The following is a 14,912-nucleotide window of genomic DNA, read 5'->3' as shown; positions in this document are numbered from 1 at the left end:
CCAAAATCGTATATTCCACATAAATATGACAACAACAAGGCATGTTCTAAGTTGTAAGGCAATTTTATTGGTAATGTTTCACAAAAAATCGAGACTTCTATCCACTCGTTTTACCTCTAAGAATAACAGCCGATTCCAAGCTACGAACAAGCTTCGAAACCATTGCCTGGGCTACCTGTGCTTCTTCTAGGGAACATAAAGACACTATGTGCTCGAATTATATATCTGAAAGTGTATATTTGTGATAAATACAACCCAACCAGAGCAGTAGGAGTTCAAATGAGTGCCAGAACACTCAGACCATCCAAATTCATTTCATGAAATGATGTATCGAGCTCACTAGTGTCGTCCGCCGTCTTGCGTTTTACGAAACGAAAATATCGTCTAATTGAACACGAACCACCGAAAATAAAACTAAATGGTTTACAACGAGTGTGTGTAGGTAGGCCCTTGGACTTGTGCGCAAAAAAATTAAAAAGCGGTCATAAAAACGCTGCTTGCAAGACATTTGAAAAACTTGCAAGATATTTCCTGAGTTCTGCCAGACGTCAAGCGAATTCCAACCCCGAAACCGCATCCTGACCGTCATGCATTGCGCGGTGTCTGGGTACGAGACTGCTCGAATGCACTTATGAGCCGATAAGTCGTAATTATTCCTATTAAGACGTTACTAGATTACACGACTCATAGACACGGCGACTGGTAGATCTCTCAAAGTCTTTTCTAAATGAAGATCATAGGAGCTGGACTGTCTAAAACAGGCACCAAGTCTTTAGCGAGTGCTTTGAGGCATCTTGGCTATAATGTGCATGACCACCAAGAGCAAGCACAGTTCCACTGCGATGAATATATTGCTGCTTTCGAAGGACAGATGCCAAACTTTGAAGAAATGTACGCAAATGTCGATGCCACAACAGATGCCCCGGCATGTTTTTTTTACAAAGAGGTCTTCAGAGCTTTTCCATATGCCAAGGTTATTTTGTCAGTTCGAGATGATGAGGAATCCTGGCGCAGAAGTTTAATGAAGACTAACAACTTTACTTCTTCTTTTTTTAAAAATCCTTTCATAATTCTAGGCATGATTCTAACACCAAGTGGTAGAAAATACAGTCGCCTTGGGCATAACCTTAAAATGTACCTCAATAATGAGCTTGACTACACGAAGCACAATGATGACGTCTTGGCAAACATCCCGGCGAAGCAACTGCTTGTGTTCAACCCCAAGGACGGGTGGGAGCCGCTATGCGCCTTCCTGGGTGCTGAAGTGCCCGCTATTCCATACCCTCGAGAAAACGTGAATTCTTCAGATATGCCACGTATAATTAAGAACAGTTGGCACGTACGACGAATGAAGAAAGAGCTAGCGGTGATGATGGCGGTGTTTGTAGTGTTACTTGGCTGCACATGCGCGTTGCTTTTGTTGCCATCTTCAGTTTGAAATACACAAAATATTGTTTTGCTAGTATCCAGGACGCCGTCCCGAAGGTTTCGTGCGCTTTTAGCCACGGATCAATACGCTTCCAAGGGTCTTTATTTGTAAATGTCGATCCGCAGTGATTACGTAAGAAGGTTTGCTAAAAAGCGTACAAAGGCATAAATGTATATTCGAATTACTTAATACACCAAAAATTGGAATTCGACTCTGCAGAGTCGATTTCCAGTTTTTGGTGTATTTATTGTTCTAGTACAAGATCACGACAGTTTGGGCTTTTTGTTTCTATTCGAGATACTTAAGATACTTAACAAATCATCACTAGAAGTATATATGAGGGCATTACTTACATCTGCAGTGGCGGATCTAGCTTTTTGTCAAGGGGGGGTTGACGTCATTATTTTACCTTCGTAACGATTTTGGAATGAAAAGATACAATGAAAACAATATAAAAAGACCCCCTAACCCCCCCCCCCCCCCCCCCCCCCCCCCCCCCCTTCCCCGTAGATTCGCTACTGATCTGCTGGCGTTCTCGGGGGAATATCGGGGTAATTATCGCTTATAGATGTCTCGGGTTTCTTGTGTGAATGTCGATATCAAATAAAAAGTTCAGCGCTCTGTCGCTGCGCTCCGACGCGTAGAAAACGTTTATGATTCTACAAACGACAGAAAAAGGGTTTAGGAATAGACGCGTGTACCTGTAGTCAAGAAGACAAAAGCCTGAGGAAAGCAAGTTTAAAGTTAAGCACGACAATATAAATCTTTGACTGCATCGGATTTCCACCGACCATGAAACTTAACGCTTTTCGGGCACATTATTGTTAACAAAATGCGCTAGCTGCACCGATTCGGGAAGAAAGGAGACTGATTGAACCTGGTCCAATAGCTCGGAATTTAGCGAGTATTAACTCCCTGGCTCTAGGGAACAGCCTTTGTTTATAGGTTTTGGAAAACAAATTCCGATGATGAAAAATCCCTCTTAGCCAATTGGGTATACCCGGAGAGCATAGAGCATGGGCAGGGGGAGGGGGGGCGTCATAGAAATTAGGCGGGCACATCCCTCAGCCGATTGATCGTGGAAGGTGTAATGTCACGCAACTTGAGGCGACTAACTTCGTCGAAACGTAGAAAACCTGAAAAAGCAACAAGATAAAGACAAACATCGCGAATATCAGCGAAACTAGCTTGGCTATGCGCAAAACGAGCGACTAAACTTTAAAGATGCACAGGGAGCGCAGGTTGCGATTGACAGTCTTCTCTCAACAGCGATTGAAATCCTTCTCTCAACAGAAATTGACATTCTTCGCTCAGCAGCAATTGACATTCTTCGCTCAGCAGCAATTGACATTCTTCGCTCAGCAGCAATTGACATTCTTCGCTCAGCAGCAATTGACATTCTTCGCTCAACATGAAATTGAACGAAGGACTGAGGAAAACGATATTCCCCACACCAGGGTCAAAAGAAATAATTTTGCCCGTGACAGAGGCAACTTTGTGAGGAGTAACAAAAGTAGAAATTTTAGACTTACAGAAAGCAGAGTGTCCAACCTACAGACTTCAGAAATCGGGCATGAAACGAAAAAAAGGAGCAAAAAGCGTTTGATAATCCATTTTGATCACTCTTTGTTGATGTTTTCTTTAAAAACTAAGGAGAAAAAAGGAGAATTGTTCGAGGGCTACTGAAAACCGAGAAACTTGATAAAATCCGGGGCAATTTTAGAGACATGATGATAGCCTGACTTCATAACAAATTTGAACATGAAACTGGACATGTGTAAAGTAATTAAGGAAAACGTTACTATCCTCTAACTTAAACTTAGGAATAAACTTATTGACATGTCTCGAGTCCAATATAAGTCGGCGCTTATTCTCCGAGTTGACGGAGACAGCAGGGGGATTCACAACTAAAGAGGGAGAAGAAACCTTTTAAGGTTTATTAAAATAACTGAACCAACGTGGCAATAAGATCCAAGAGAGCTTTGTCGAGGAAGGAAGAATGATCAATTGCCGGCTTATCATTCGGCAGGTAAACAGGCGTATTGCAAATAAATAAAATCCAAGGTGTTCCATATTTGCCCCAAAAACGACGCACGATTTAAGTCTACCCACAAGAACGAGAGAAGAAACCACCTGTTTCTCAAATTCATAAAGATGCTGTGCATGGAACTTATTATTGGAAGAGGGAAAATAAAACTGATTTGCGTAACAGATCGCTTAACTAAGACATAACAAACTGGGTGCGGTCGAAGGAATGTTTAACGCTAAGAGATAGCACAATCGGAAAAATCCTTAAACACCTAAGAGATAGCTGTTGCCCAAAATTTGATCTTAATAGATAGGACGATCACCCCCATCTACTTTTTTGAGAGAACCCCAACCACCCCCCCCCCCCCCCCCCCCGGGCGCAGTCCCTCCACCAATGTGTGGGGGTACCACAATATCGGCAGGAGCCACGAGAGCTGGATTGCTGTTGAGAATAATCGCGTTGGTTAAAATATGGCTGGAAGGGAGGTCGAGTGAAGCCGGGCGACTGCTAGTGTTGCCCGTACTGTTTGAGGGGACTTCTGGGGAAGTGGGGTCTTCCTGATTTCTTTTTGCACTGCCTTTCTTGTATCTTAAACGCTTCTTTTTCAGCGGTTTTTCTTTTTTTGCTGTCTTCCTCACCAAGAGAATGAGGTACAGATAGCCAAGCGCAGGGCCGGAGCAGGGGGTGGGTCACTAGGGTCACTTGCCTTTCCCGCATCATTATTTTAACAAGATATATAAAATGACCAGTTGGTGCGGTATCTAGGATCACCGCGGTCCCAGGGTACGGCGGGATAATCACAGGCAGCCCAAGGCTACTGTCAGTGGTTTTTAAAGGAATGTATGGGGAATTTGTGTTAGCAAAAAAATATTTTATCGTAAAAAATAAAACATTAGCCCATGTAATATTGTGTTTGAGTCTTCCTTTATTTCAATTTTGCCAATAGAATGTCAGTAGAGCGAGTTTGAAGCCCGCCACGAATTGTGTTTCTTACTCTGTATAAATCATTCTCGTTCCCAGAGCTTCCCGCCGACACACAACAGCGGAGGAGCTCTGGGAACGAGAATGTGTAAAAATACACTATTCTCATCGGCCTCACTAGTGCGAGTATATAAGATATCTCATGACATGACCAGGATCAGTTCCTCTTTAGCTCGCGCTGAGGTCAGACCTCCATCCTGCTTTCAGCACCGCCTTTCCTACAAGACGGGGAAATTATAAAAACACATTGCTTCTAGGCTCGTTCCTTTGGCTTCCCTTATCTTGGGTGCATTGTGGCACGTTTTTTAGCTAGTAGCTGCTAGTTTGTTTGCCATTTCAATTGCCGTAGCGAAGTCGTGCCGTGTCCACATGGAAGTCCTATGCCCATACCCCGCCGTTTTCTTATCTTATGACTATGTAATACTTCTTTATTTCCTGGAATGGGGCCTCGTTCAATAGGTTTATCAATTACTTCAACTCCTAGCGACAATATTTTTTTTTGCTTGTGTTCGTTCCGCTTCCATTGTTGGTCTAGGAGATGTTTTGAAAGGGCGGTAAAGTTGCACGAGTCTATTTTGTGACCAGCGTGAAGTTTGTTCCTTATTCGCAGTTCCTTTTTCGTCTGTTTCCTTATTCGCTCAGTTCCTTATTCAAATCCGGGGGGGTACTTACATGATACCTTTTAATTCGAGTTGAAACAGTATTTAGGCATTACAGTTTATTCAGAACAGCATTTTCGTCGGGTAAGTCTGGTTGCTTTAACGTGCTCTGCTGCTAAACAGAGCTGTGAACATGAGACTATCTGCTACAAAAGGTCAAATTACGCAATTTTCGAACTTTGCTTTAAAGAAAACAAGACTGAACCACGGTCCCGGTAAACAGTACTCAAACGGGTACTTGTAATGTTGAGGCTAGGAAAATTTAGTTTAGTCGGGAAGATGAAAATAAATGGTGAGTGGATAGTAATAAACTTGAGTTACTGTAAAAGCGAAACTTTTGTGCTGCATGAAAATCACGCAAATGAAAACAGCACAGAATATTATGCTTCGGCTTTTTCTTCTGGAGCTTGCGAAAAATCAAAGAGATGATCATGAGTAGGAAAATGTCTGTCTCCTGCACAAAAAAGAAGACCCATCGGTTCTTTCTTTCTTTCTTTCTTTCTCCATCTTCAGGTAGTTCTCCCGGAGTTACTGAGCTGGTACAAAAAGGACTTCGAGAAAAGCCCACTTACTGATAGCGACAATCTCATTGGCGGCTCCCCACCCGACCCAGAAGTCTTGCTGCTCCTGCAACTTGAGCGCTTTCTGCACCCCGACCTAGCGCAGCAGCTACAGGTGGTCCTTCCTAACGTCAAGGACGTCACATTCACCCCCTTCTGCTGGAAGTTCGCCTACAAATTCGAGTACACAGGCATAACAGAGTCCGACTCAAGTATGAGCCTGGCCCGTGTCCGACGGACAAGCTCTGTTCCGGACAGTTTGCAGCTGAGCGCGGAGTTACTTAGTGTCGGGTCTGTGGAGTCTGTGGATCACAGGGAGAAGTACCCACTTAATAAGACCACTGCTGATTACCTGGAAATGATCTCGCCCCTGGTAGCAGTAATCGTTGGGCTGGTGTGCTCAGACGACAGAGTGTTGACTCGTAGAGCCGGGCTGCCTAAGAGAAAATGGTCCGCTAAATGAGAAAACGAACTCACCCCCCCCCCCCCCCCCCAAACCCCGCTCAAAATGCTGGCTACGTGCCTGGAAAGAAGTAAAGGTTGGTTTCTTATTTCCAATCACCTTCACTAAATCCCTGGGTTCTCGAAAAATACGCAACGCACAACGATTTCAACTACGGGAGACGATCGCCCGATAAATTTCACATTACTCATAATACTCATTAGCTCATAATATTAACCACTTCCCGAGTTTTCAAGCTCAAATTGTCGCTTGAATTGACTCCAACAACATCCAGGTAGACGCGTCCCTTCTAGATCGTCGATGGAAGTGATGCCCGACTTCTCCCAAGGGAGTCTCGATCACCAATTTGACAATGGGTCGGTGCTCTTATTGGCCAACGGAAACAAATCGCGTCCCTTTGGAGAAGTCAGGCTTGACTTCCGTCGACGATCTACAAGGTTGCGTATTTACTAGATTACACGACTCGTAGAGACGGCGACTGATTGAACCCTTAAAATATTTTCTAAAATGAAGATCATAGGAGCTGGACTGCCTAAAACAGGCACCAAGTCTTTAGCGAGTGCTTTGATGCATCTTGGCTATAATGTGCATGACCATCCAGAGCAAATACAGTTTCACTGTGATGAATATATTGCTGCTTTCGAAGGACAGATGCCAAACTTTGAAGAAATGTACGCAAATGTCGATGCCACAACAGATTTACCGGCAAGTATATTTTACAAAGAGATCTTCAAAGCTTTTCCTGATGCCAAGGTTATTTTGTCAGTTCGAGATGATGAGGAGTCCTGGCGCAGAAGTTTACTGAAGACTGTCGGCGTTGTTTCATCTATGACCAACAATCCCTTATTAATTGTATGCAGGACTTTAACACCAACTGGAAGAAAATACAGTCGCATTCTGCGTTTCATTATGAATTACCTCAAGAATGAAATTGACTACACGAAGCACAATGGTGACGTCATGGCAAACATCCCGGCGAAGCAACTGCTTGTGTTCAACCCCAAGGACGGGTGGGAGCCGCTATGCGCCTTCCTGGGTGCTGAAGTGCCCGCTATTCCATACCCTCGAGTAAACGTGAATTCAACTGCCATACCAAGTATATTTAAGAACAGTTGGCACGTGCGACGAATGAAGAGAGAGCTAGCGGTGATGATGGCGGTGTTTGTAGTGTTACTTGGCTGCACATGCGCGTTGCTCTCGTTGCCATCTTCAGTTTGAAATAAACAAAGTATTGCCCGTTTTGTTAGTTTTGTCCAGGACGCCGTCCCGAAGGTTTCGTGCGCTTTTAGCCACGGATCAATACCCTTGCAAAAGTCTTTATTTGTAAATGTCGATTCGCAGTGATTACGTAAGAAGGTTTGCTAAAAAGCGTATAAATGCATAAATGTATATTCGAATTCTTAAGATACTTAACAAATCATCACTAGAAGTATATATGATGGCATAATTTACATCTGGTGGTGTTCTCGGGGGAATATCGGGGTAATTATCGCTTATAGATGTCTCGTGTTCGTGTGCCTTGTATGAATGTCGATGTCAAATAAAAAGTTCGCGCTCCGACGCGTAGAAAACGTTTATGTTGTATATTCTACAAACGACAGAAAAAGGGAGTAGGAATAGACTGGTGTACCAGTAGTTAAGAAGACAAAAGCCTGAGAAAAGCGTAAGTTAAGAAAAATTACAGGTTTATGCAATTTATGGGTGCGGTAGCGATAAGCTGCTGACAAAATGTTAGAGCACGACAATATAAATCTTTGGCCGTATCGGATTTCCACCGACCATGAAGCTTATAACGTTTTCCGGCACATTATTGTTAACAAATAATAATAATAATAATAATAATTAGTTTATTTTTCACTTTCGCAGTCCATGGACTGAATTACAGTGACGGTCAATTACGCATACATATAAATATATAGTTAACATATAATTTACATATGATATATTGATAATTCACTCCAAGCCTGAGGTTGCAAACTTTACGCTAACAAAATTTCCGAACCTGTCGGTTTTGGTTGCTAGAGTGACATGATCTTTAGGTCTTAAGTTGTAGTGCGAGGACTGGTTAATTATGCGTTTGTGTATTAGGAGATGGAGTGGATTGTCAGGAGTGACCTTACGGATAAACTTACTGCATGCTATTTTCCTGCGCTCCTCAAGGGTGGGAATACCAGCCTTGGCCAGCGCGTCCGCATAGGGGATAAATGGGAATATGATAGCCAAAGCGCGCCTCTGGATCCGCTCCAGATCTTGCGATAAATATTTTGGAAGGTTGGCAAAGACTACGCATGCGTACTCCAGGATAGAGCGCACGAGACAGCAGTAAATGCTAACAAGGTCCCCTTGTGGGACACGACTCTTCTTGAGTTGCCTTATTGCGTAAAGGCGCCTGTTAGCTTTCTTCACTACGTACTCGCAGTGAGCAGCCCATGTCAGATCGTTGGAAATGTACACGCCGAGTAGCTTAAATGATGTCACTTCCTCAATATAGGTGCCACCGGTGGCAATGGGTTGAAGCTCGCAGCTATTGTAGTGAAGAAAGCTTACACGCATCTCCTTGCATTTCGTTGGATTAAGTTGCATGTTGTTATTACTGGCAAATTCTTGAATATCCGACACAATATACCTCATTATTGATGGTGAATTCCTGGGAATAACTTCCATTACTGTAAGGTCGTCGACAAACTTTGCCCTCAAGCTCCATTTGTCGACAAGCTCGTTCACCATTACAGCAAATAATATAGGCGCTAATTTTGTGCCTTGTGGGATGCCCCCATTAAGCTTTCTAGGTTGAGATTTAAACGTGCCTATTTGGACAGACTGCGACCTTTCTAATAGGAAAGCAGCAACCCACCTTACTAAGCTAGAGTGCATGTCAGAACAGGATAACTTAGATAGTAATATCTTATGAATTACAAATGCGCTAGTTGCACCAATTCGGGAAGAATGGAGACCGATTGAATTTAGCGAGTATTACCTCACTGGTCCTAGTGATAAGAAAGATGAGAACATGAACGAAGAGAATAGCCTTTGTTTCTACTAAAAGAGAAGTTTTGAAACACAAATTCCGAAAATTAAAAATCTTTCTTAGCCAATTAGGCGTACCCTAAGAGCAGTTAGAGCATGGGGGGGGGAGCCGTTTTAGAAATTAGGCGGACACACCCCTTACTCGACTGATCAGTTTAACTGGAACTAATATTAATTGAAATATAACCCAAGGGAAGATGCAATGTCCACGCCACTTGTCGAAATGTAGGAAAACTGAAAAACTAACAACACAAAGACAAACATCGCGAATATCAGCAAAACTAGCTTGGCTATGCGCAAAAAGAGCGACTAGCTCAGAAAGATGTACAAGGGGCGCAGGTTGCCTTTTGCATGGATTGTTTTTACTTGCATGTATTTTTATGCATGGATTTTGTATGCTTGAATGGATTTTGTATACTTGAATGGATTTTTTTTATGCTTGCATTGATTTTGTAAACTTGAATGAATTCTGTAAACTTAAATTGATTTTTTATACTTGCATGGATTCTATAAACTTGAATAGATTTTTTATAATTGCATGGATTTTTAAACTTGAATGGATTTTGAAAACTTGAATGGATTTTGTATGAATGGATTTTTTTATGCTCCCATGGATTTTTTTTATGCTTGCATGGATTTTGAGTGACGTGTATGGGTTTGTAAACTAGCGGATTCTTTAGTAGCAAAGATTTGTGCATACTCCCTTGTTTACTTGCAAGGATTATTTAATACTTGCACGGACAGTTTGGTAAATTGATACTATGGTGCGACAATAAATTTTGAACCGTTTGGCGCCTCATATAAAATGATTGTTAAATTTATACTGTGTTACGAAAATGAATTTTGAAAAATTTGGCGCCTGATAAATAACATTCAAATTCGAGAAGTTAAACTCGCAATTTTTGTCTTTGTGCAAGATAAGTCTTAGTGTTTTGCCAGGCGTCATGTGACAGCTTATCGGCCTTATCGCAGAGAGAGTAACAACAGAGGGCTTTCACAAGACGCCTGAGTATGGGAACGAGGCTGGCATTGTTCTATTTCAAACTATCGTGACTGATGCATGTGACGTCCACCCCTCGAAAGCACGCATCAGTCTTGATGATTCGTACTTACCAACCTCGATACCAGGGTCTTCTGGGTAATTCCAATATGGCCTCTAGCTGACGAAGACCAGGCTGGCCCATTTCCACAGGTAGACCAACACTAGAGTATTTACCGAATCTAATATGGCCGATAGATTGGTGAAATCACAGGTAGCCCAAGCTCTGTCAATGAGTAATTTGAACCGACCGGCTCAATGACCGTTAATAGAGAGAACATATTGAGTTGTTACTTTGTGCTAGTATTCTTCCATAAAAATTTTATAAATTCAATCCAACGTGATGTAGTACTTGTAGTTGTCTATTATTTTTACACGTTTAAGCGATTTAGAGCGCATTTGGGGCCGCTTTAGCGCTGTTCGGTAAAATTTAGAATTCCCTCTATCACTCCGATCCCACTATAGAAAGCAGGCCCGTAGCCAGGGGGTTTGGGAGGTTCGGACGACCCCCCCCCCCCCCCCCACTCGACTGGAAGGTCCGCTCTAATAAAGGAAAATTGAGTAGCACTGCGAGCTAGGCCGAGCTGCCTAAGAGAAAATGGTCCGCTAAATGGGAAAACGAACTCACTCAGCCACCCCCCCCCCCCCCGCTCAAAACGTTGGCTACGTCCCTGAAAAGAAGTAAAGGTTGGTTACTTATTTCCAATCACCTTGACGAAATCGCTGGGTTCTCGAAAAATACGTAACGCACAACGATTTCAACTACGGGAGACGATCGCCCGAGTTTCCACTTCCCTAGTTTCAAGCTCAAATTGTCGCTTCTAGATCGTCGACGGAAGTTATGCCTAACTTCTTCCAAGGGAGTCTCGATCACCAATTTGACAATGGGTCGGTGCTCCCATTGGCCAACGGAAATAAATCGCGTCCCTTTGGAGAAGTCAGGCTTGACTTCCGTCGACGATCTACAAGGTTGCGTATTTACTAGATTACACGACTCGTAGAGACGGCGACTGATTGAACCCTTAAAATATTTTCTAAAATGAAGATCATAGGAGCTGGACTGCCTAAAACAGGCACCAAGTCTTTAGCGAGTGCTTTGAGGCATCTTGGCTATAATGTGCATGACCGCCCAGAGCAAGTTCAGTTTCACTGTGATGAATATATTGCTGCTTTCGAAGGACAGATGCCAAACTTTGAAGAAATGTACGAAAATGTCGATGCCACAACAGATGTCCCGGCATGTTTATTTTACAAAGAGATCTTCAGAGCTTTTCCTGATGCCAAGGTTATTTTGTCAGTTCGAGATGATGAGGAATCCTGGCGCAGAAGTTTTCTGAAGACTCTAGAAGTTCTTTCGTCTATGATTAACAATCCTTTAATAATTCTAGGTATGCTTCTAACACCAAGTGGTAGAAAATTCAGTCGCTTTCGGCATAACCTTATAAAGTATGTCGAGAATGAACTTGACTACAAGAAGCACAATGATGCCGTCATGGCAAACATCCCGGCGAAGCAACTGCTTGTGTTCAACCCCAAGGACGGGTGGGAGCCGCTATGCGCCTTCCTGGGTGCTGAAGTGCCCGCTATTCCATACCCTCGAGTAAACGTGAATTCCACTGCCATACCAAGTATATTTAAGAACAGTTGGCACGTGCGACGAATGAAGAGAGAGCTAGCGGTGATGATGACGGTGTTTGTAGTGTTACTTGGCTGCACATGCGCGTTGCTTTTGTTGCCATCTTCAGTTTGAAATACACAAAATATTGCCCGTTTTGTTAGTTTTGTCCAGGACGCCGTCCCGAAGGTTTCGTGCGCTTTTAGCCACGGATCAATACGCTTCCAAGAGTCTATATTTGTAAATGTCGGTTCGCAGTGATGACGTAAGAAGGTTTGCTTAAAAGCGTACAAATGCATAAATTTATATTCGAATTACTTAAAAGATACTTAACAAATCATCACTATAATAATAATAATAATAATAATAATAATAATAATAATAATAATAATAATAATAATAATAATAATAATAATAATAATAATAATATTTTTTTTAAATTTTTAATTTAATAATAATAACTTTATTGTAACTTACTTAAACAACTCAATTTACAATTTTAGAATTACTAAATATTTCTTTTATAAATGATTTTTCTTGATTGATTAGAATTTGATTATTTACAAAATTGAGCTATACTATAAAAAATCGTGATAAAAAAAAAACACAAAAATACATGTTTGAGAGCTACCAGAACTAAGGGGTTCGTCAGTATCAATGTTAGAGCTGTTTTCATCGATATTTCTTGCAGAAGTATGACCGTCGAATTTCTCAAGCCTCGCTGCTTGATCCCTTAAGTTCTGGTTTTTGATAGCAAGATGTGCGTAGCCTTTTGCTTCCCATAACTCGGCCTTTACCTCAATGTATCCTTTTCTTCTTCCATTCCTTTTTCTTGGAGCATTATCCGACGCAACCAAATCCAAAGCATTCCGCTTACATTCTAGGAGGTCCTTGTTCATTTGGTCTGACCATTTGACCTTTTTGGTCCCTCTTGACATTTTTGCTTGGGAGCTAGAACTCACATTTATTAGTTATAAAATTAATTAAAATTTATTAAATAACAATAGATATATATCCTAAATATATGAACAAAAAAAGAAGTATATATGATGGATCACTTACATCTGGTGGTGTTCTCGGGGGAATATCGGGGTAATTATCGCTTATAGATGTCTCGTGTGCCTTGTGTGAATGTCGATGTCAAATAAAAAGTTCGCGCTCCGACGCGTAGACAACGTTTATGTTGTATATTCTACAAATGACAGAAAAAGGGAGTAGGAATAGACTGATGTACCAGTAGCCTGAGAAAACCATAAGTTAAGACAGATTACAGGTTTATGCAATTTATGGGTGCGGTAGCGATAAGCTGCTGACGAAATGTTAGCACGACAATCTGGGGTCTTACCTTTTGTGGCGTCACGGTCGCTTCATAACGCAAGCGTTTACTAACACAAGGTTAAACCAGCCGGAACTAGCCGTAGCCTGCTTGCAGGCGTTTACCCGTTCTTTTTTTTTTTTTTTGCTATGTTTTATCGGTGTTTTCGCTATTTCGCTATGCGCCGAGTCGTGGCCGTCATCTTGTTTTGTTCTGGCCGCGCGAGCGCTGGAACAAGCGCAAAGCGCTCACGTTTTGTCACTCGCGCCAAGCTAGCGCGGCCAAAAACAAAATGGCGACCACGACTTAGCGCATAGCGAATGCGAAAAAACACCGGGTAATCGCCTGCAAGCAGGCTAGAACTAGCCGCCATTACGAGGAACCTGACCGCGCAAAGGTACTTGGGATACTACTCGTACCTCCTCTGGTGTCTATGTTAATTATTACACAGGGATACCATAACATATAACACAGGGATACAACAACAGGCTTCCAATAGCACCATCCAGCTATATAAGAAATCCTACCAGGCTGAAGATAGCTTAAAAGTCTTTGAAGCCAAGGCCAGGACATTAAATTTAGTAAACAGCTAGCAAGCTAAGAAGGTAGAGAAAATCCACGGTGTCTACGGCCAACAAAGGAAGGTTTGATTTGAACACACTAAACCATCGACTTCCATATAGCATCCTTACGTTGACGTGTAGGGTAAGGTGAATTGGCTAGCCACTCACTTTGAAACACATCTCAAATGCGAACTTTTTTCCTTACTAGGTATCTCCATCCTTCCTCCACCCCTAACATCCCTCGGCTCCCAGTTTCCATTTCCCCCTTCGCATTTGTGACTTGTACTTGGTCTTACCACCTGATGATAAACCCTGTACTAGAACACACGTGAGACTGCTTAACCTTTCAAAGAGCTCTATAAAATATTCGATTCCTTATTTACCTTAATTTATTATACATTTATGTGCATGTTTATGAACTTTTGTTGTTTTCATTATATTTTAACTCACTTCTTTCTCCACCAGAGTGTACACCTTACCCCTTATCAGCCTTTTTATTTTCCGGTCTATACCTCCCTACCCACTACCTCCTTAAGCTTCCCATTCACCCTATACGCCATGGTAAGAACAACTGCACCACTATCCCGTACACTTCTTATAGTCCAACTCCACTATTCCACTCACCGTAGCATTATCCCTACAATTACCCTCCCGCCCACACCCCTGCCACCTAGCTCTACCCGTATCACAAACATTATCCCCCTTTTATGTCCCATTTCTCCCCAGGTGCCATGTAACGAATACCCGCTTTTAACAAAAAAATGGCCATTACGAGGCTAGTCTTGAAATTTTTTATGTAATTAAATATTATGAATAGAGGATAGGCATATAAGCCAACCTACTTCGTATATTATCCTAATATACCTGTATTGGTATTTATTGGAATAAAGTTATTATTAACATTAATCATTTGACAGAAAAGAAACCCGATTGGCTGATAGGGAATCCCATACAATGATGTTAGCCGTGATTGGTTCACTTCTTATCGGGCAGTGGAATGGTTTCCTCAAGTGACGAAAACTCACTACAACTCGACACAACTTGAAAATGGCGAGATTTATTCGAAAAAAAAAGCACCAAATTGGATATTTCAACTTGGCTAATTCAAGATGAATAGTTAATCTATAAATTTAGCTGAAAATATTAAGGAAAAACATCGTTTTGGGTACCAATTTTCACATTAAAAGTAATCCCTGGTAAGTTACCGGGATTTTTTCAGTGCCCGAAAATAG

The 14,912-nt window shown here is 42.0% G+C and overlaps 2 protein-coding genes and 1 long non-coding RNA gene across 4 annotated transcripts; 2 read left to right on the top strand and 1 right to left on the bottom strand.

The window, feature by feature from the left end:
- The first annotated feature begins 6,471 nt into the window (after nt 1–6,471).
- LOC5520812 lies at nt 6,472–7,692 on the top strand. The gene has a single exon (XM_032365904.2). The coding sequence runs from the start codon at nt 6,629–6,631 to the stop codon at nt 7,337–7,339; it is 711 nt and encodes a 236-aa protein (XP_032221795.2). The 5' UTR covers nt 6,472–6,628; the 3' UTR covers nt 7,340–7,692.
- A 3,418-nt stretch (nt 7,693–11,110) lies between these two features.
- LOC5520713 lies at nt 11,111–11,957 on the top strand. Its single transcript, XM_001640586.3, has one exon. The coding sequence runs from the start codon at nt 11,227–11,229 to the stop codon at nt 11,935–11,937; it is 711 nt and encodes a 236-aa protein (XP_001640636.2). The 5' UTR covers nt 11,111–11,226; the 3' UTR covers nt 11,938–11,957.
- Nucleotides 11,958–12,633: 676 nt separating this feature from the next.
- Nucleotides 12,634–13,802, bottom strand: LOC125568358. 2 transcript variants are annotated; one of them, XR_007312281.1, is made up of 3 exons: nt 13,148–13,799; nt 12,865–12,994; nt 12,634–12,753 (listed from the first exon to the last, which is right to left on the bottom strand). It is a non-coding gene; the product is annotated as an uncharacterized LOC125568358 (long non-coding RNA). The 2 variants fall into 2 exon arrangements; XR_007312280.1 differs by having other exon boundaries at nt 12,865–13,802.
- Between the last annotated feature and the right edge of the window lie 1,110 nt (nt 13,803–14,912).

The sequence above is a fragment of the Nematostella vectensis genome, chromosome 7, assembly GCF_932526225.1.
Source record: "Nematostella vectensis chromosome 7, jaNemVect1.1, whole genome shotgun sequence".
Classification (NCBI taxonomy): domain Eukaryota; kingdom Metazoa; phylum Cnidaria; class Anthozoa; order Actiniaria; family Edwardsiidae; genus Nematostella; species Nematostella vectensis.
The sequence above is the reverse complement of the archived record's forward strand: the minus strand, read 5'-3'. Positions and strand labels throughout refer to the sequence as shown.

Excerpts from the sequence above, each read along its gene's own strand:
- LOC5520713 (XM_001640586.3), top strand. The coding sequence starts at position 11,227 with ATGAAGATCATAGGAGCTGGACTGCCTAAAACAGGCACCAAGTCTTTA.
- LOC5520812 (XM_032365904.2), top strand. The coding sequence starts at position 6,629 with ATGAAGATCATAGGAGCTGGACTGCCTAAAACAGGCACCAAGTCTTTA.